Genomic DNA, 21,122 nt, shown 5'->3' with positions numbered 1-21,122 from the left:
TAAAAGTATTAGTGATGTTGTATTTTTCCAGCGGATTTTAAGGGCGAGATCTTAGTTCAGTCTGACTTATTGAAGATATGTCGGGAGGAGTAAAACATACATCAGAACTGTATAGAATAAAATCCTTTGTTCAAATCCAAAGTATGCTTTTAATTGGGCTTAATCAGACAGGCTCACATGACAGCTTCATATCTCAACAACAGATGCACAATCAAAGGAACCATCGTTTGGTTTGTGCAACAAAGAAAAATACTCATGAATTGGTGACTTTGAGAGAGACTACGACTCTAACCCTTCAATTGTCTGGAGAAGAGCACCATCGTGTGGCCTTTTGCTGTAAGAACACTTCTGCAGGAAACTCCTCTCAGTAAACACGAGCGAGCGTTCAGCTTTGTGGAAGCTGCTGTGGATTCTAGTTTTCCAGCGCTCCTGGTTATTTGCATTGTATGAATGAAATGTTCTTAAAATATCCCAACGTAATTGGTATGTTTACATTTGTATAATGCAATATGTTCACTTTTTTGTTGTTGTTGCGGTAAACGGCACAAGATATGCGAAATCAACGGGCTGTTGTGATCAAGTGGCAATTTAATAATGTTGTAAGTGGCGATCTTGTGACATTTCTTTGTTTTACCTGCAACTGAATGAGCTTTATTATCTTACAAATAGATATAGTCTATATATTGATATATCAATATCAAAATATGTGTATATTAATATATATATATCAATATATATCAATATATATATATATCAATATATATATATATATATCAATATATATATATATATATCAATATATATCAATATATATATATATGCTATCTTCTTGATGTTTTATGAATTGTAGTTTATTTTGAATAATCTTATTATTAGTTGACTGTATTGCCATGGTTACAATCATGTCACGAGATGAGGGAGAATTCCATATTATGCTAATGAGCATTCTATATGAGAATTCTAGGTGCGTCATCGTGCATTTATTAGAACGTTCGCGTTCTTAATTCTTCTCAGAAGTACAAAGTTCATCAAAGGCAACACAGTTTGAAAGTCTTCAGTCGACGATTTCTCGGAGCCTGGGACCCCCACAGATGCCTTTTCTTCACCAGGACATCTACTCACGACCCACTGACACGTGCCGAGTGCGAACATATGGAGGTTGTGAGTTGAAATACTTTTGAAATCCATGTTGCCCTGGTGAGTATCCTTGACACTTTTTAAAACCTTACTGATTGACTAAGGCATTGCCAAAACTACAATATTGAGTGAAATGTTCAGTATATATTAGGCAATTGTGACAGACTGTGCAAGCTTTGAACCAAATTTAAAAAAAAACAACACATTTCCCAAAGATTGATAGACAGGAAAGAACCAAATATGGTAACATTTCAAAAGATAATCTTAAGGGGTAGGTTGTGTTTTGTTAGTTGTATTGTTGTATTATTGTATTGTAATGTAGTATCTTAATGCATTGACATGTAAACAGTACTGTAGTCTTAATATAATGCTACTTTTGATTGTTTTATAGTCTATACTTTTGGGTAGTCTCAGCAATATCAATATAAGGGATTGGTTTTAATAAACGCATAGGTTATGTATGAGAAATCTTAATCTGAAATGTAACTACTAGGCTAACAGAAGCTGTAAAATAACTGTAGTGTAGCAAAAATTACAATAGTAAAGTCTCTGAAATGTTGTGGAGTAAATGATGAAAAAACTATAGATAATTAGTTTTATGTATTTCATTTTGACTTGGTTTGATTTGACATTACTGTACTCCAAAGTATTTCATAGCTTTTTATTTCATCTTTGTATTTATGTTTATTGCATGTATTGTATGTTATTGACTGCAATTTATTTGTGTCTTGTGTAGTACGCTGTTAAATAGTATATCAAATGTAATATATTTGTTTATATTATATTGTTTAAATTATTTGTGTTGATTTTCCTTTGACATTTTAATGTGTATTATTTCATTTTAATTGTTTATTTTCTGCTGTTTACTTTTACACTTTATCCTAAATGCATTGTACTTTATTCCTTTTATTTTGAAAACTGTAAATTGACTTGTTTTAACTTTTTTAGTTTCATGTATTTCATTTTGACTTTGTTTGATTTGACATTACTGTACTCCAAAGTATTTCATCTTTTTTGTTTCGCCTTTGTATTTTCTTTTATTGGATGCATTGTATGTTATTGCATTGAATGTATTTTTGTCTTGTGTAGTACACTGTTACATAGTATATCATAATTAATGTATTTGTTTATATTATATTGTTTAAATTATTTGTCTTGATTTTCCTTTGACAATTTAATGCACATTTTTACATATGTGTATTATTTCATTTTTACTGTTTATTTTCTGCTGCTTTTATTGGATGCATTGTATGTTATTGCATTGAATTTCTTTATGTCTTGTGTAGTACGCTGTTACATAGTATATCGTATTTAATCTATTCTTTAATATATTGTTTTAATACTTTTTGTTAAGTTTCCTTTGGTTTGTTAATACACATTTTTACATCACCCTATTATTTTATTTTAATTGTTTGTTTTACGCTTTTTACTTTTACACTTTATCCTAAATGTATTGTACTTTATTACATTTATTTGGAAAACTGTAAATTGACTTGTTTTAACCTTTTTAGTTTCAGTTATTTCATTTAGATTTTGTTTGATTTAACATTACTGTACTCCAAAGTATTTCATGTTTTTTGTTTCACCTTTGTATTGTCTTTTATTGGATGCATTGTATGTTATTGCATTGAATTTACTTTTGTCTTGTGTAGTACGCTGTTACATAGTATATCATATTTAATCTATTTTGTTTATATCATATTGTTTTAATACTTTTACTCAAGTTTTCCTTGGCATTTTAATGTACATTTTTACATAACCCTATTATTCTATTTTAATTGTTTGTTTTCCGCTTTTTACATTTAAAATATATCGTAAATGTATTGTACTTTATTCCTTTTATTTTAAAAACTGTAAATTGACTTCAATTTCTTTATGTCCAAAGTATTTCATTGTTTTTTATTTCACCTTTGTATTTTCTTTTATTGGATGCATTGTATGTTATTGCATTGTATTTCTTTATGTCTTGTGTAGTACGCTGTCACATAGTATATTGTATTTAATGTATTTGTTTATATTATATTGTTTAAATTATTTGTCTTGATTTTCCTTTGACAATTTAATGCACATTTTTACATATGTGTATTATTTCATTTTTACTGTTTATTTTCTGCTGTTAACTTTTACACTTTATCCTAAATGTATTGTACTTTATTCCTTTTATTTTAAAAACTGTAAATTGACTTATTTTAACATTTTTAGTTTCAGGTATTCGTTTTTTATTTTGTTTAGTAACCCTGCAGTATGGGAGAGCAATGCTCTAGTTGGTTTATAAGGTACTATGAGATCTTTAAGATATGCTGGAGCCTGACCATTAATTGCTTTGTAAGTCAGGAGTAGGATTTTGAATTCTATTCTGTATTTTAGTGCAGAGCAGCTAATACAGGAGTAATATGATCTCGTTTCCTTGTTCTTGTCAATACACGTGCCGCTGCATTTTGGATCAACTGAAGAGTCTTAAGCAACTTTTTGGGACAACCTGATAACAATGAGTTGCAGTAATCCAGCCATGAAGTAACAAATGCACTGGACTAGTTTTTCTGCATCACTTTGAGACAGGATGTGTCTTATTTTTACAATGTTACGTAGATGAAAGAAGGCAGTCCTTGAGATTTGTTTTATGTGGGAGTTAAATGACAGATCCTGATCAAAGATGATGCCAAGATTCCTTACAGTGGTGCTGGAGGCCAAGTTAATGCCATCCAGAGCTTCTATGTCATTAGAAAATGTGTTTCTGAGGCGTTTAGGGCCAAGTATAATAACTTCAGTTTTGTCTGTGTTTAACATCAAGAGGTTGCTAGAGATCCAAGTTTTTATGTCCTTAAGGCTTGAAGTTTAGCCAATTGATTGGTTTCGTCTGGTTTAATTGATAGATATAATTGGGTATCATCCGCATAGCAATGAAAGTTTATAGAGTGGTTCCTTATAATATTGCCCAAAGGAAGCATATATAAGGTGAATAGAATCGGTCCAAGTACAGAACCCTGCGGAACTCCAAGACTGACTTTGGCTGTCATGGAGGATTTATCGTTAACACATACAAATTGAGATCGCTCAGATAAATAGGACTTGAACCAGCTTAGTGCAGTTCCTTTTATGCCAACACAATGTTCCAGTCTCTGTAGTAGAATGTCCTGATCAACAGTGTCGAAAGCAGCACTTTTTTTACTTCACCTTTGTATTTTCTTTTATTGGATGCATTGTATGTTATTGCATTGAATTTATTCATATCTTATGTTAGTACGCTGTTACATAGTATATCGTATTTAATGTATTTGTTTATATTATATAGTTTAAATTATTTGATTTTCATTTGACAATTTAATGCACATTTTACATGTGTATTACATTTTTACATAACCCTATTATTTTATTTTAATTGTTTGTTTTACGATGTTTACTTTTAATCTTTATCCTAAATGTATTGTATTTTATTACCATTATTTTGAAAACTGTAAATTTACTTACTTTAACTTTTAGTTTCAGGTATTCCTTTTTTATTTTGTTTGATTTAACATTACTGTACTCCAAAGTATTTCATGTTTCTTGTAACTTCTTTGTATTTTCTTTTATTGGATGCATTGTATGTTATTGCATTGAATCACTTTATGTTTTGTGTAGTACGCTGTTACAAAGTATATCATATTTAATCTATTTATTTATATCATATTGTTTAAATACTTTTTCTCAAGTTTTCCTTGGCATTTTAATGCACATTTTTACATAACCCTATTATTTTATTTTAATTGTTTGTTTTCCGCTTTTTACTCTTAAACTTTATCGTAAATGTATTGTACTTTATTCCTTTTATTTGAAAAACTGTAAATTGACTTCAATTTCTTTATTACCAAAGTATTTCATGTATTTTATTTCACCTTTGTATTTTCTTTTATTGGCTGCATTGTATGTTATTGCATTGTATTTATTTGTATCTTGTGTAGTACGCTGTTACATAGTATATCATAATTCATCTATTTGTTTATATTATATTGTTTAAATTATTTGTGTTGATTTTCCTTTGACAATTTAATGCACATTTTTACATATGTGTATTATTTCATTTTTACTTTTTATTTTCTGCTGTTTACTTTTACACTTTATCCTAAATGTATTTTACTTTATTACCTTTATTTAGAAAATTGTAAATTGACTTGTTTTAACTTTTTTTGTTTTATGAATTTCATCATATTGTTTTAATACTTTTTGTTAAGTTTCCTTTTTTTAATATAGATTTTTAAATATGTATGTTATTGCATTGAATTTCTTTATGTCTTGTGTAGTACGATGTTACATAGTATATCATAATTAATCAATTTTTTAATATCTTATATTATTTTAATACTTTTTGTTAAGTTTCCTTAGTTTTTTTAATGTAGATTTTTAAATATGCTTATTATTTCATTTTAATTGTTTATTTTCCGCTGTTTACTTTTACACTTTATCCTAAATTTATTGTACTTTATTACTTTTATTTAGAAAATTGTAAATTGACTTGTTTTAACTTCTTTTGTTTTATGTATTTCATTTAGATTTTGTTTGATTTAACATTACTGTACTCCAAAGTATTTCAAGTATTTTATTTTACCTTTGTAATTTCTTTTATTGGATGCATTGTATGTTATTGCATTGAATTTCTTTGTCTTGTGTAGTACGTTGTTACATAGTATATCATAATTAATCTACTTTTTAATATCTTATATTATTTTAATACTTTTTGTTAAGCTTCCTTTGTTTTTTTAATATAGATTTTTAAATATGTGTATTATTTCATTTTAATTGTTTATTTTCCGCTGTTTACGTTTACACTTTATCTTAAATGTATTGTACTTTATTACCTTTATTTAGAAAATTGTAAATTGACTTGTTTTAACTTTTTTTGTTTTATGTATTTCATCATATTGTTTTAATACTTTTTGTTAAGTTTCCTTTTCTTAATATAGATTTTTAAATATGTATGTTATTGCATTGAATTTCTTTATGTCTTGTGTAGTACGATGTTACATAGTATATCATAATTAATCAATTTTTTAATATCTTATATTATTTTAATACTTTTTGTTAAGTTTCCTTTGTTTTTTTAAATGTAGATTTTTAAATATGTGTATTATTTCATTTTAATTGTTTATTTTCCGCTGTTTACGTTTACACTTTATCTTAAATGTATTGTACTTTATTACCTTTATTTAGAAAATTGTAAATTGACTTGTTTTAACTTTTTTTGTTTTATGTATTTCATCATATTGTTTTAATAATTTTTGTTAAGTTTCCTTTGTTTTTTTAATATAGATTTTTAAATATATATGTTATTGCATTGAATTTCTTTATGTCTTGTGTAGTACGATGTTACATAGTATATCATAATTAATCTATTTTTTAATATCTTATATTATTTTAATACTTTTTGTTAAGTTTCCTTTGTTTTTTTAATATAGATTTTTAAATATGCTTATTATTTCATTTTAATTGTTTATTTTCCGTTTTTTACTTTTAATCTTTATCATAAATGTATTGTACTTTATTCCTTTTATTTGGAAAACTTTATTCCTTTTATTCCTTTTATTTCACCTTTGTATTTTCTTTTATTGGATGCATTGTATGTTATTGCATTGAATTTCTTTATGTCTTGTGTAGTACGTTGTTACATAGTATATCGTATTTAATCTAGTTATTTATATCATATTGTTTTAATACTTTTTCTCAAGTTTTCTTTATGTCCAAAGTATTTCATGTTTTTTATTTCACCATTGTATTTTCTTTTATTGGATGCATTGTATGTCATTGCATTGAATTTATTTTTGTCTTGTGGCTGTTACATAGTATATTGTAATTCATGTTTTTGTTTATATTATATTGTTTAAATTATTTCTGTTGATTTTCCTTTGACAATTTAATGCACATTTTTAAATATGTGTATTATTTCATTTTAATTGTTTATTTTCTGCTGTTTACTTTTACACTTTATCCTAAATGTATTGTACTTTATTACCTTTATTTAGAAAATTGTAAACTGACTTGTTTTAACTTTTTTTGTTTTATGTATTTCATCATATTGTTTTAATACTTTTTGTTAAGTTTCCTTTTCTTAATATAGATTTTTAAATATGTATGTTATTGCATTGAATTTCTTTATGTCTTGTGTAGTACGATGTTACATAGTATATCATAATTAATCAATTTTTTAATATCTTATATTATTTTAATACTTTTTGTTAAGTTTCCTTAGTTTTTTTAATGTAGATTTTTAAATATGCTTATTATTTCATTTTAATTGTTTATTTTCCGCTGTTTACTTTTACACTTTATCCTAAATTTATTGTACTTTATTACTTTTATTTAGAAAATTGTAAATTGACTTGTTTTAACTTCTTTTGTTTTATGTATTTCATTTAGATTTTGTTTGATTTAACATTACTGTACTCCAAAGTATTTCAAGTATTTTATTTTACCTTTGTAATTTCTTTTATTGGATGCATTGTATGTTATTGCATTGAATTTCTTTGTCTTGTGTAGTACGTTGTTACATAGTATATCATAATTAATCTACTTTTTAATATCTTATATTATTTTAATACTTTTTGTTAAGCTTCCTTTGTTTTTTTAATATAGATTTTTAAATATGTGTATTATTTCATTTTAATTGTTTATTTTCCGCTGTTTACGTTTACACTTTATCTTAAATGTATTGTACTTTATTACCTTTATTTAGAAAATTGTAAATTGACTTGTTTTAACTTTTTTTGTTTTATGTATTTCATCATATTGTTTTAATACTTTTTGTTAAGTTTCCTTTTCTTAATATAGATTTTTAAATATGTATGTTATTGCATTGAATTTCTTTATGTCTTGTGTAGTACGATGTTACATAGTATATCATAATTAATCAATTTTTTAATATCTTATATTATTTTAATACTTTTTGTTAAGTTTCCTTTGTTTTTTTAAATGTAGATTTTTAAATATGTGTATTATTTCATTTTAATTGTTTATTTTCCGCTGTTTACGTTTACACTTTATCTTAAATGTATTGTACTTTATTACCTTTATTTAGAAAATTGTAAATTGACTTGTTTTAACTTTTTTTGTTTTATGTATTTCATCATATTGTTTTAATAATTTTTGTTAAGTTTCCTTTGTTTTTTTAATATAGATTTTTAAATATATATGTTATTGCATTGAATTTCTTTATGTCTTGTGTAGTACGATGTTACATAGTATATCATAATTAATCTATTTTTTAATATCTTATATTATTTTAATACTTTTTGTTAAGTTTCCTTTGTTTTTTTAATATAGATTTTTAAATATGCTTATTATTTCATTTTAATTGTTTATTTTCCGTTTTTTACTTTTAATCTTTATCATAAATGTATTGTACTTTATTCCTTTTATTTGGAAAACTTTATTCCTTTTATTCCTTTTATTTCACCTTTGTATTTTCTTTTATTGGATGCATTGTATGTTATTGCATTGAATTTCTTTATGTCTTGTGTAGTACGTTGTTACATAGTATATCGTATTTAATCTAGTTATTTATATCATATTGTTTTAATACTTTTTCTCAAGTTTTCTTTATGTCCAAAGTATTTCATGTTTTTTATTTCACCATTGTATTTTCTTTTATTGGATGCATTGTATGTCATTGCATTGAATTTATTTTTGTCTTGTGGCTGTTACATAGTATATTGTAATTCATGTTTTTGTTTATATTATATTGTTTAAATTATTTCTGTTGATTTTCCTTTGACAATTTAATGCACATTTTTAAATATGTGTATTATTTCATTTTAATTGTTTATTTTCTGCTGTTTACTTTTACACTTTATCCTAAATGTATTGTACTTTATTACCTTTATTTAGAAAATTGTAAACTGACTTGTTTTAACTTTTTTTGTTTTATGTATTTCATCATATTGTTTTAATACTTTTTGTTAAGTTTCCTTTTCTTAATATAGATTTTTAAATATGTATGTTATTGCATTGAATTTCTTTATGTCTTGTGTAGTACGATGTTACATAGTATATCATAATTAATCAATTTTTTAATATCTTATATTATTTTAATACTTTTTGTTAAGTTTCCTTTGTTTTTTTAAATGTAGATTTTTAAATATGTGTATTATTTCATTTTAATTGTTTATTTTCCGCTGTTTACGTTTACACTTTATCTTAAATGTATTGTACTTTATTACCTTTATTTAGAAAATTGTAAATTGACTTGTTTTAACTTTTTTTGTTTTATGTATTTCATCATATTGTTTTAATAATTTTTGTTAAGTTTCCTTTGTTTTTTTAATATAGATTTTTAAATATATATGTTATTGCATTGAATTTCTTTATGTCTTGTGTAGTACGATGTTACATAGTATATCATAATTAATCTATTTTTTAATATCTTATATTATTTTAATACTTTTTGTTAAGTTTCCTTTGTTTTTTTAATATAGATTTTTAAATATGCTTATTATTTCATTTTAATTGTTTATTTTCCGTTTTTTACTTTTAATCTTTATCATAAATGTATTGTACTTTATTCCTTTTATTTGGAAAACTTTATTCCTTTTATTCCTTTTATTTCACCTTTGTATTTTCTTTTATTGGATGCATTGTATGTTATTGCATTGTATTTCTTTATGTCTTGTGTAGTACGTTGTTACATAGTATATCGTATTTAATCTAGTTATTTATATCATATTGTTTTAATACTTTTTCTCAAGTTTTCTTTATGTCCAAAGTATTTCATGTTTTTTATTTCACCATTGTATTTTCTTTTATTGGATGCATTGTATGTCATTGCATTGAATTTATTTTTGTCTTGTGGCTGTTACATAGTATATTGTAATTCATGTTTTTGTTTATATTATATTGTTTAAATTATTTCTGTTGATTTTCCTTTGACAATTTAATGCACATTTTTAAATATGTGTATTATTTCATTTTAATTGTTTATTTTCTGCTGTTTACTTTTACACTTTATCCTAAATGTATTGTACTTTATTCCATTTATCTTGAAAATTGTAAATTGACTTATTTGAACTTTGTTAGTTTTATGTATTTTCTTTTGTTGGATGCATTGTCTCTCTGGGAACCATCACCTCACCGTGGTGGAGATGTTTGTGTCCCTATGAACCTGAGAGCTGTGTTGTCTGGAGCCAGATGCTCCTGGTAGTGTCTACCAAGCCGGGTTTGCCACGGAGCCCGGTCGGGTCCCATCCATCCATCCTGTGGGCCCACCACCCATGGGAAATACCGCTGGAGTTGGGTGAGCTGTCACACGGGTGGCAGTGATGGTCAGGGACCTCGTAGTTTTTACCTGTGTTTTTATCTGATGCATTTTATGTTTTTGTACGTCCCATTCACTTGATTGCAATATATTAGGAGCGCTTGGAGAGAATTTCTTCACACTTTGCACAAACTTCCACTTGGACTCAAGGTTAAACTGATTGCATTTTGTTAGTCAAAGGTCTCTCTAACTTTTTAATCTTTGGTTTATTGTTTATCATGTTTGATTTGAAATTCTTAATTTTTTAATTGTTTTTCATGTCACCATTTTATTTGCTTTTATTGGATGCATTTTATGATTTGCATTCAATTTTATCGGGTCATGTGCCTCATATGCTATTTTATTACTTATTTCATTTGATCTTATATTTAATACTACATTATTTCATTACTTTCTGTTTCATTTTCATCAACTTGATCAGAACTCAGAAATGCCTAAAGGGAATTTCTTTAAATTACACACTAACGTCCACTTAGACTCAACGATGAACTGAGCTGATGCATTTTTTGTTATTGTATTTAATTTAATTGTTTTCATTGTTAACTTTGTCTTTCCTTTTGTTCCACAGTGTTTCATTTCATTGCTTTGGAATTTGAGTTATTGTGCTTTGATGTAAATTTGACTTACTTTTTACTTGTATTGTATCGGTTATGTAGTTTTATTGTATTTTTCATTTGTTTATATTTGCTCTGCGTTGTTTTTATTTGATTTCAGTGTTCTTCTAATGCTTTAGATTTTATTCTATTCTGTTTAATTTCATCATGTGGCGATGCTGAGTGAGTTGGCTGATAACAATGGGAAAGTGCGAAAAAATGGAAGATTTGAGTTAATTTATACAAATGAATCATCTCCTCATCCTGTATCTTCTCATGACCACGCATGTGCTTATACATGGTTTTGATCTTTGGTGCAAAGAATATGGCAAGCAAGTTCAAGTTCTGTTTTTTCTCTGATGTGTAACTGAAGAAAGACATTATTATTATTATTTTTGGGCTTTTTATGCCTTTAATGATAGAGAGAGAAGTGTAGATTGTGAAAGGGGGGGGGGGGGGGGAGAGAGAGAAGGGGAACGACATACAGCAAATGGCCACAGGTTGGACTTGAACCACAGGCTGCTGTGGCGAGGACTTATCCTTTGAGCTACTGCGTGAGCAACTGGGGCACCCAGGAAGCCATTATTTTATAGAATTATGTCTTTACAAAGCCATGTGAAGGTTTCACATTTGATAGAGGGTTGATGTCGCTTTTTAGTTGCATTTAGTTTTTGTGAATTTTGAGATTTACATCTGTCATACTAATACTTTTACAACCACATAGCAGTCCATAGTTAGTTACCTAACCAAGTACCCTTGCATATCCCAGTATGTTCGCTGCCAAACTATACTTGTCGGTCAAATGCATTTAAATTGTGTGTGCAAAGACAAATGTAATGCTTGTGAGACATCTGTAGCTAAACTCTTGTTCCCCACGTGTTGTTAGGTCCTGCCTGATGCCCAAGTAAACATTTTTTTTTGGAGGCACCAGGAAGCTTTTTAGACATCTGCCTGGATCCATCTTTTTCATATTTGATCACATCATGTTGTAATTTTACTATGTTGTTTATTCTTAACACACGACATCTGTTGCACGTCTGTCTGTCCTGGGAGAGGGGTCCCTCCTCAGTCTCTCCCTGAGGTTTCTTCCATTTTCTCCCTTTAATTATCATTGACTAGTCTAATACCACATACCATAGCATTCATAATAGCTGTGTCATAAGCTACAATGGTTGCTACTAAAGGCTTTAAAAAAGATAAACACAAAGGTCATTTGAATATATCCTAAATTGTTTTGAGCCACCTAAAAAATATACTTGCAGAAAAACATTAAGAAATGTTATTTCAGAAAGATTGATATTTTTTAGTGTTTGTGTCTTTGTATTGCTAAATGTGATAATTGTTGAATTAAGTTAACAATAACCTACGACTAGTACTCACACTTTAGGTTTATTTGTAAAATGAATAAGCTAAACACTACCCATGAAAACATGTGGTGAGGAGAGTATACCATGTGTTTGTTGTTTCCTTTATACAATAATGAATCTTTGTCAGGAATCTAATTCATATTTTAGTTTTGTTTCTATTAACCCATCCCTCCCACATGCACACACACTAAATAAGATTCAGTGAAAAAAGTTTAATAGTGAGTGAAATACATTGAAATCCTTTCAAATCAAGCAACTCATTTCTTTTACATCCAAATACGCAAACATAGAATATAACTGTTATTTGTTCTTTTTCAGTCAAAATGGAATTATCTGATTTTTAATACACATTGCTTTTATACAAATATACAAAGGGATATACAAAATCATAGGATATTTGAACAGTGTTATTAGATTCTACATCATTCATGGACACATTCCTGTGAGATAACATCATTGGCTTGACCTTGGAATGACATATTATAAACATCATTAAAAGAGACCAAGAGGAACATGTTGACCAACAGTTTTATCAGTCGGTCAAACATAAACGGTTGCCAGCAGTCTGCCAGTTGACGCGACAGTGTGTCTGACAGGACGCTCACAGAACAACGTATATGAAGAGAGCCATGATGGCGGCACTGATGAGCCCAGAGATGGGAACTGTGACGAACCAGGCGATGAAGATGTTCCTGAACAGACGCCAGTCCACCGATTTCCTGGAGCGCAGCCATCCCACGGCCACCACGGATCCCACCTGTGTTCGCGTGAGAAGAGAGTCACATGTGACCATTGGGTTCTGGATTCATTTAAGAACAAAGATTTTTACCGTCTGAGATTCGGAATCGATTAATTTTTCTATTACTCTGCTTTCATGCCATACTTTGCCGCACTAGCGCACGGTGGACTGGAACAGATGATCTACTTAGAGTTCTGAGTTTCATTACCTTGCAGTGGGTTGTGCTGACGGGAAGACCGACATTGGATGCCACAACAACTGTGAGTGCTGAAGCTAGCTCAATGCTGAATCCACTAGATTACAAGAAAACAATGTTAGTACCCTTTGACTGTCAGATACATCAGAATTGTAGTTGTTGTAGTATATAAATGCGTAGCACACCTGGAGGGTGTAATGGGTGTAAGGTCTTTGCCCATGGTCTGCATCACTCTTCGTCCCCATACCCAGAGTCCAGCGCAGATGCCCACTCCGCCATAAAGAAGCAACCAAATGGGTGTTGGTGCGTTGGACACCACAGAGCCGCTCTCATACAGAAGCCACAGAGCCACCAGTGGACCAATTGCATTGCTAGTGATAAAAAAAATGGCTTTTGTAACAACAAACAGCACTTTTTGTAAACAGCACATGCCGAAATTTGTCAGCAGAAAACCACCCTTGCCTACCTGACATCATTCCCTCCGTGAGCAAAGGAGCCAAAGCACGCTGTGAGTATCTGCAGGAATTGGAAAAGCATGGAGACAGCTGGTTGGTCGACCTCCAGCTCATCCTCTTCTAGAGGGGGATCCATGCCAGCTTCCTGAGTCACGCTCTCTTCCTTGACTGCACTCCCATTGGTCACCGCTGAGCTGTAGCTGCTGTAACTGTCCACCCTCGGTCTCCCCTGCAGCGCACCATCTAGGTCCTTGTTTTTAGGATCGCCTTGAATGCCATAAATAGCCATGGTGTAGGAAGTGTAGCTGTTGTTCCTCCGGATTGGCCGCTCCTCTGTATCACTGTCACCAATGCAGTCACCAACCTTAGACTTGTGAAGCTTCTGCAGCAGGTCTTTGTAAAGGCCAGAATCTTTGTGGATGGTGTGGGAGCGTCCACTGTGAGGGTCAGTGATCATCATGGGGCCAAGAGGGCCATTCAGACCTGTGAAAATAAGTAGTTTATTGTAATGCGTTGTTTAACTTACTTGAAATATTTTGAGATTTACAAAGTAAAATAAAACATAAATTAGGTCATTAGTTTCACACTCTTCACTCCTCACCGTTGCTGATATCCAAGTCTTTGGTTTCCATGTCATTGTTGTCCAAATCCGCTTCCTCTGAGCCTCCAAGTTTGAAAGCTACCTTCTGACTGTCTACTGGAAGAGTCTGGGGTTGAGGGTCGCGAGGTGTTGAGGGCTGCTGTGAAGATGCAGGTTTGCTGGAGGTCTTCTCCATGAGTGGAGTTTCACAGGGAGAAGCAGCTGTTTCTCCTTAAGTACATTAAAGTGTTCAACTGAGAATGAGTTTGTCACATTTCAGGCAAGACAAAAAGGTTGTATCCACCATACAAATGAAAAATAATCATTATTTTTCTTAGCTACTCAAGAATTTAGCGTGCAACTTCAACCAAAATAACTACATTTTTCAATACAGAACAATAAACATAACATTTGTTTTCATTCAAAATGCATTTGTGAAAGTGTACGAATCACTCACGTCTGATTTTCTTCTTGAGGTACGGACAGACAACGAACCAAACGATCAAAGCTGTGACGAAGGCACAGCTCAAAGCAATGCACAGTGTACCCCACCATGGCACCCTGTCAAAACCCAACACTGTGCACACGAGACAGGGACATGAGAGAGAACTGTCTCAGATGAGGAGAAACAGAAACTTAACTGCTTCTTTCATTTACTCACAACTAACGCTGCACATTACACAATAGTGAGAAAATAAACTGTTCGTACTTGTACATTCCTGTACTGTTAAGTCTACTTGTAGATACATTGTAACATCTCATAGGTTTCTGACACGTTGACCCTTATGGGGGAAGAAGTGGCTATTTTATCAAAGTAACCACACCCCTTCCTTTCTGTGGAGTTTTGCTCCAATGTTTCAGTATGCTCTTACACACAACCGTATCAGCTGAATAACACACTCCCTTTAATCAGATAGTGATCAGAAGACCAGTCTTGCAGCCCAGTGATAATACACTCTGTAAGGACACTTCTAGTAACTTCACTTTTCTTTTAAAAGGTTCGATTGCAAAGATATTGGTGTACGATTCATACCAACATTTTTAAACTTAAAACATTAAAACAATGAACTAACATTATAGACAGAATGTGAAGAAGTAACAGTGTTACTGATGTGTTAAAGACGTGTATGTATTGTGTCACAGAGATACTATCTACTGAAATCAGCATGCTAACTGACCTCAGTACAGAGGGAGAAGCGGTGTTTGACTCGCTTGTGAATATTACAGTCATGTTCTGCTCAATTGCTCACAGGTATTACACAATATAAAGAATAAATTAGAATACAATAACGTTGCCAAACTATTACAACTAAAATATAAACATTAGGGATTGTATGGACCCCTATTTCTTTGGAGCAGGTGGCTCTGAATTACACACTGAACCTTTAATGCTAACAAAGAACAGCTGCTGCGCTAACTGCTAGAATTAGATGACTTAATGCAGGTTAGTATGAAAATATAGAATTTTCCCTCACCCTTACCTGTTTGCTCTTATATACAACAGCAGGTTAACAACAACTTAAAGGGCCACACAGTAAAAACAGTGGCTGTCATGATCAACAAGGATGTGAAGCCACAAACATTGTTGATTGACACAACAAAAAAAAGAAGAAAGTCTGCATCTCTGCGTCATAAAATAAAAATGTTGGCTGGAACATATGTGCAGTATCAGTGTGAGAAGTGCACTCTGCTGTATTACGCTGTAATATTGCATAGCAGGAGTTATGGTGTGTTATATCTCGTGACCCACACACACCGGCCTGCAGCCTTCAGTGAAGGGCCCAGGCCAGTTGACTTCTCCATAAGTTCAATCCTGCAAATGAAACAAAAAGGAGTGGAAATCGTCCATTTAATAGTTGTATCTTTCTCAAATTCCCATTCAACTGGTTTCACTTCATTCTTGTTGTGCTTGGTGGCTTCTGAAATCAAGTTTCATTGACTGTTTTGTATCACTGGTATTATCTTAAAGGGAACAGTTCAGCGGACAGAAATGCCAGGATAGACTGTCCAAAATAACCAATTAAATGTTAAATGCTTCCTCATCGTTCGTCACCTACTTTGTCCTAAGAAGACTGTCATCAACTCTCCTCTGTGTCTCCTGTGACATTTATTCAGACATCATCTTGCTGCAGGGCTTTCAACAGCTGCTGTGTGAATCAAGAGAAGCATGGGTGTAGTGTGTGTCTGTGGTACTCACTTGGTGCTCCTGTATACATGATGGAGAAGAGGTTGACGCCCATAGTGACGGCGTAGAAGACGGGAAGAGCTCTGAGGCCGTTGGGTACAGGATCAGCCTGTGTGTGAGCACAGGACTTGTTAATTAACTCTTCGTTATATTATAGCCAATATTTAACAAAACAAACAGATTAGAAAAAAGTAGATCGATGTTTCTTTTCCTTTCCTCCGCCGTTAATCACCTCATGACCTCTTGGATTTATCTTGTGACTCTTTGGTTGGGAACCACTGGACTAAACTACCTAACAGTTTGTAAATGCTGATTCATCAGTATTATAAATCTTATAATAATATATCAGTCACAGGAGCCAGTTTTCTGCAGAATGAATGTCATTTTATGCAAGTATCATGTTAAATGCAGGACGTTTCCTTGTAATGGAGTATTTCTTATAGCATGATACGAGAACTTTAGCTTGTGTAAAGGATCTTAACACTTCCTCCACCACTGATGACTGCACATTATTATTCACATTATCAATCACGTTAGTGTTCGGGTCAGGCTTACCTTGCTCAGAATGAATTTGCGAACAAAATAGAAGAGAATTCCTGACATGATGCCTGACAGCAGAGGCGACAGGAACCAGGATGCCACTTTGGACGGCAAAACAATGAGCTTTAAGCTACACTTGCATTTCGGGTTTAAGAGATACTTGTTTTAAAATGTGAGGAACAACAACATGTGCTCACCAATGCGCAGAAGCTCCATCCATTTGACCCCTTGGTGACCTCTGGCTACCATGGAGAAGCCAATTGTTGCTCCGACAATACAGTGGGTTCCAGAAATAGGGAGCTTCAGGAACGATGCAACTAGCTGCCACACAGCAGAGCCTGGAGCACAACAACATGAGTGAGGCCTGTTATTCAAATGTCTTTACTTCATTTCTCATTTCTATTTGTGATCGCTTACCAAACATCGCACTAATCGATCCTGCCATCAGGACGTGTTCGGAGCCGTTGTACATGTGGACATCGATGATCCCCTTTCGGATGGTCTCGCTGACCTTGGCCCCCAGCAGCACTGAGCCCACCGTCTCAAAGATAGTGGCCAGGATGCAGGCCTGACGCAAGGTGACCACTCCGGAGCCCACTGCAGTACCGAAGGAGTTGGCCACATCATTGGCTCCCACGGAGAAAGCCAGGATGAAGGCTATGACGAAGCCTAACACCAACAGCCACATGTAGCCTGTCATGGTGGACTGAGAGGCCACTGCCAGTGTCGTGGCAGCAGCCAGGGTTGCTAGTGTAGTTGTATCCATCACTACTGTGCAAATTAGGGTAATTAAAAACAATCAGAGTTAAACCAAGCCTATTTATTCTGGTTTAACTGGGACTTGTGAGGTAATACGTGTTTATAAATAAATTTCTACAACAAAATGGATTAAAGAACAACTTAACTCAGTTCTAATGGGAAGAAATCAAAAATGTATTGCTAGCTAGGTATGTAGGGTTTGTCTGTAGGCTTCATCATAAAATGACAGGGTATAGAGACAGGAGAGACGTCCATTGTGGCAGCGAGCCTCTGATGATACACACTGCAAAAAACACATAAATACACGAGTTACTGGTTAATGCTTCTTATTTATTGGCTCAAAAACAAAGTTGAGTTACACATTAACAAGCCCAGAACGAGCTGAGGAGAACAAACGGCGTGCATCATTTTGTTCTGCAGGCATGATTTACTACGCTGTGCGGCAGAGGGAAGTGGTTATGATAAAGGGTTTTATATCAGCAGTAAGTCATTACTGTGGTGAGCCACATTTAGGTTTGGCATCAAATTGCAAGAGCATAACATCACTGAGGAGCTGTCTGAACAGGAGGCTGTGGAGAGTCGATCATGACATGAGATGAAGCCAGTCAAAAAGGCTCTGGATATCTTAAAAGAATATGCAATGTACAGGTTTTATAAGCATAAATTAACTCGGAGAACTTAAGAATACTCTCATATATTAAGGGTCGATCATGTGGATTTGCTACCCAGTGTTGTTTATTATTATGGTCATCATTTCCATAGAGACTCATGCTGGACATGGGTTGTAGTATAACAGTGACTTTACTGTACTGGGGTGATTTAATAGGGATTTCTAAGATTTGAAAATTAAATAAAATCCATTTATTATGTAATGACTTTGTCTAAATGAGTCCGTGTAGCAACATTTAGGTTCGCATAATAGTATAATCACAAATAAACTCACTTAAAACTGCAAAAAGTTGCAAAGAAATTGTCCTATCCAGTCATTTTCATTGAGATAACCATCGATATAGAAAATAGCGGTATGTTAATCTCCTTAGCTGCTCTTGCATAATTCAAATCGAGCGACAAATCAGAAAAGAAAAAGGAAAATGAGAGAGAGAAAATAGATTAAAAATACTTACGTGTGAGACCAAAGTGAACGTGTTCCGCTTCGTGTTTGGGTCCAACACACTTCGCGAGTCCTGCTGTGAGATGAGAAGCAGCTTTATTGTGCAAAGTGCGATGACGTTGTGAGCGGCTGTGAGAGGAGGGGAGTCTGTCACGTTTGGAGGCTCCTGTTGCAGCTCGGTTTTATATATTATGAGCTGTGGAGTACACGCCTTTCCAGGTCAGTCATGAGACCGCTGCTGCCTAAAACTAATGTTTAGCTTGTTTGTTGGCAGGGAGGAATAATTACAGTTGTCTTTGCTTATGTTGCTTTGCAGCACATGAACCTGAAATCCCCCAAATTCATTGTTTTCCTCACCACCACGAAGACACACACATGTTTATTGTTTTGCCTAAATATATCTTCTTGTTCCTAAAGAAACTATATTTCAGGCTCCTGTGTGTTTATGCTAATCAGGGTTTGTTATTGTAACGTTATGTGTGATATTTCCATAATATTCCTGGACACTATGTATAGTTTGACTTATGTTGGTGTAAATACTAAAAAAGAAAGACAATGTGCATGTGCAGCTTAGACTCAAATCTATCAACGAGGAGCTGGTTTGATGTGTTGAAATGACCACAGGTGAGGATCTGTTAGTGAACTCTGCTGCCACCTACTGGCCAAACCTAATATAAGGTTATAAAAATATAAGTCTCTCCATTTCTTATTCATCTAACAACTTTGTGTTGAAGTGTGTGATATTATAATTGTAATTATTGAGGATACAGGCTTGTTTTGAGTGTCTTTTTATTGTATATAATGATGCATATTCTGCAGAATAAATGTAATCTGACATGATATAATCACACTGAACTAAAGTGTAGGATGTGGAGAATCACCTGTAGTTTGTATAGCTCATTAAGTAATTGCAGCTAAGCAGAACGTGAACAGTCTCCAACTATGTTACTGAACAACCTGTCATTCCCCTTTCTCCTGTCACTGTACTGAGAAACTCCACCGGACTTCAACGTCAGCAGAATGGACTCTTTTCTGAGCTGCTACACTGCCTCCAAATCTGCTGATGAGTTCCTATTCATTACTCATTTATTTACAGCCTGTTGGAGGATCTCAACCCGTGCACATAAGTGCTACCTGTGTGGAATATTTTGACCTCTCAAAGCATGTGACAAAGTGTAAATGGAGGTGACTCACAACTCTGCAGAAAAGAAATGGGAAGGTGGCTGAAGCTCTTTTTACCTGCACCACAGGTGAGCTATTTATATGTGCTTCAGGCGACACTGAGCAGGTCAGTTCATATTGGTAAACTGAGCTTTGAAAATGTTCTAATTGGTTTTTCAACATATGCAAAACAACCTCAAAGGCTGCCAGCTCTGAGATACCAATAATACATGAACACAGCAAATATGTATGTATGCATATATGCAGATATGTACTCTATGTGCGATGCCCATACATACATAGTTGTGCATACCCAGATTGTGTATACATCTAGCTCATCTATAGCTCAACTGTTTATGCTCACACATACACCCGTACAGTCAAAACATATTGCAACAAATCAGGAAAACTGCATCTGCAATCAGCTAAGAGCATCCTGGCTTTATGTCCTCTATTCACCAACAACTTATTACATAATGGTACAATCAGTGTGGCTGGGAGGGTTTCCAGTGAGAAGCCTGATCTGAAAGAAGTCCTTTGGTTTATGTTACGTCAACGTAACCAGGTTGATATTCATGAGCAAGATTTGTAAGCGTTTGTTGTTGCGAAATATTCCAGTTTAGGTTACATGAAAATGGCATTAACAGCAGTTCTACGCATGAACTATAAAGCACAAGGGCTTGTTTCATATCATACTCACTTGCTACTTTAGCTTGAACAAAGCTGCCAGTTTGGGATTGCGAACACCCACCGAACAATCGCTATTTAAAACAATTATCCCAAATTGCTATGGTTGTCATTTAAATACAAAGAGGTTGAACTAGAACCTTGAAAATGAATCATACACTCCTCCACAACAGAAACACATCATTCCACGCAATCATGTTCTCACGAGATTAGAGCCGCAATTGAAATTATTTACAAAATGCTTCACGCCGTGTTGACAGGGATCTAACTTTTGACAGACGAGACAAAGTGCAAGAACTTTCCCAGAGGGCTCGGCCAGTCTTGTGTACCGG

The 21,122-nt window shown here is 32.7% G+C and overlaps 1 protein-coding gene across 1 annotated transcript; it reads right to left on the bottom strand.

The window, feature by feature from the left end:
* Positions 1–12,569: 12,569 nt before the first annotated feature.
* On the bottom strand, positions 12,570–19,113 carry slc20a1a (solute carrier family 20 member 1a). The gene is made up of 11 exons (XM_029439258.1): positions 18,956–19,113; positions 17,490–18,114; positions 17,270–17,410; positions 17,088–17,173; positions 16,545–16,641; positions 14,805–14,924; positions 14,369–14,578; positions 13,779–14,250; positions 13,498–13,683; positions 13,325–13,409; positions 12,570–13,134 (listed from the first exon to the last, which is right to left on the bottom strand). The coding sequence occupies exons 2-11, from the start codon at positions 17,836–17,838 to the stop codon at positions 12,979–12,981; spliced, it is 1,902 nt and encodes a 633-aa protein (XP_029295118.1). The 5' UTR covers positions 17,839–18,114; positions 18,956–19,113; the 3' UTR covers positions 12,570–12,978.
* Between the last annotated feature and the right edge of the window lie 2,009 nt (positions 19,114–21,122).

Source organism: Cottoperca gobio, chromosome 9 (assembly GCF_900634415.1).
Source record: "Cottoperca gobio chromosome 9, fCotGob3.1, whole genome shotgun sequence".
NCBI classification, from domain to species: domain Eukaryota; kingdom Metazoa; phylum Chordata; class Actinopteri; order Perciformes; family Bovichtidae; genus Cottoperca; species Cottoperca gobio.
This window is presented reverse-complemented; position numbering and strand designations above follow the sequence as displayed.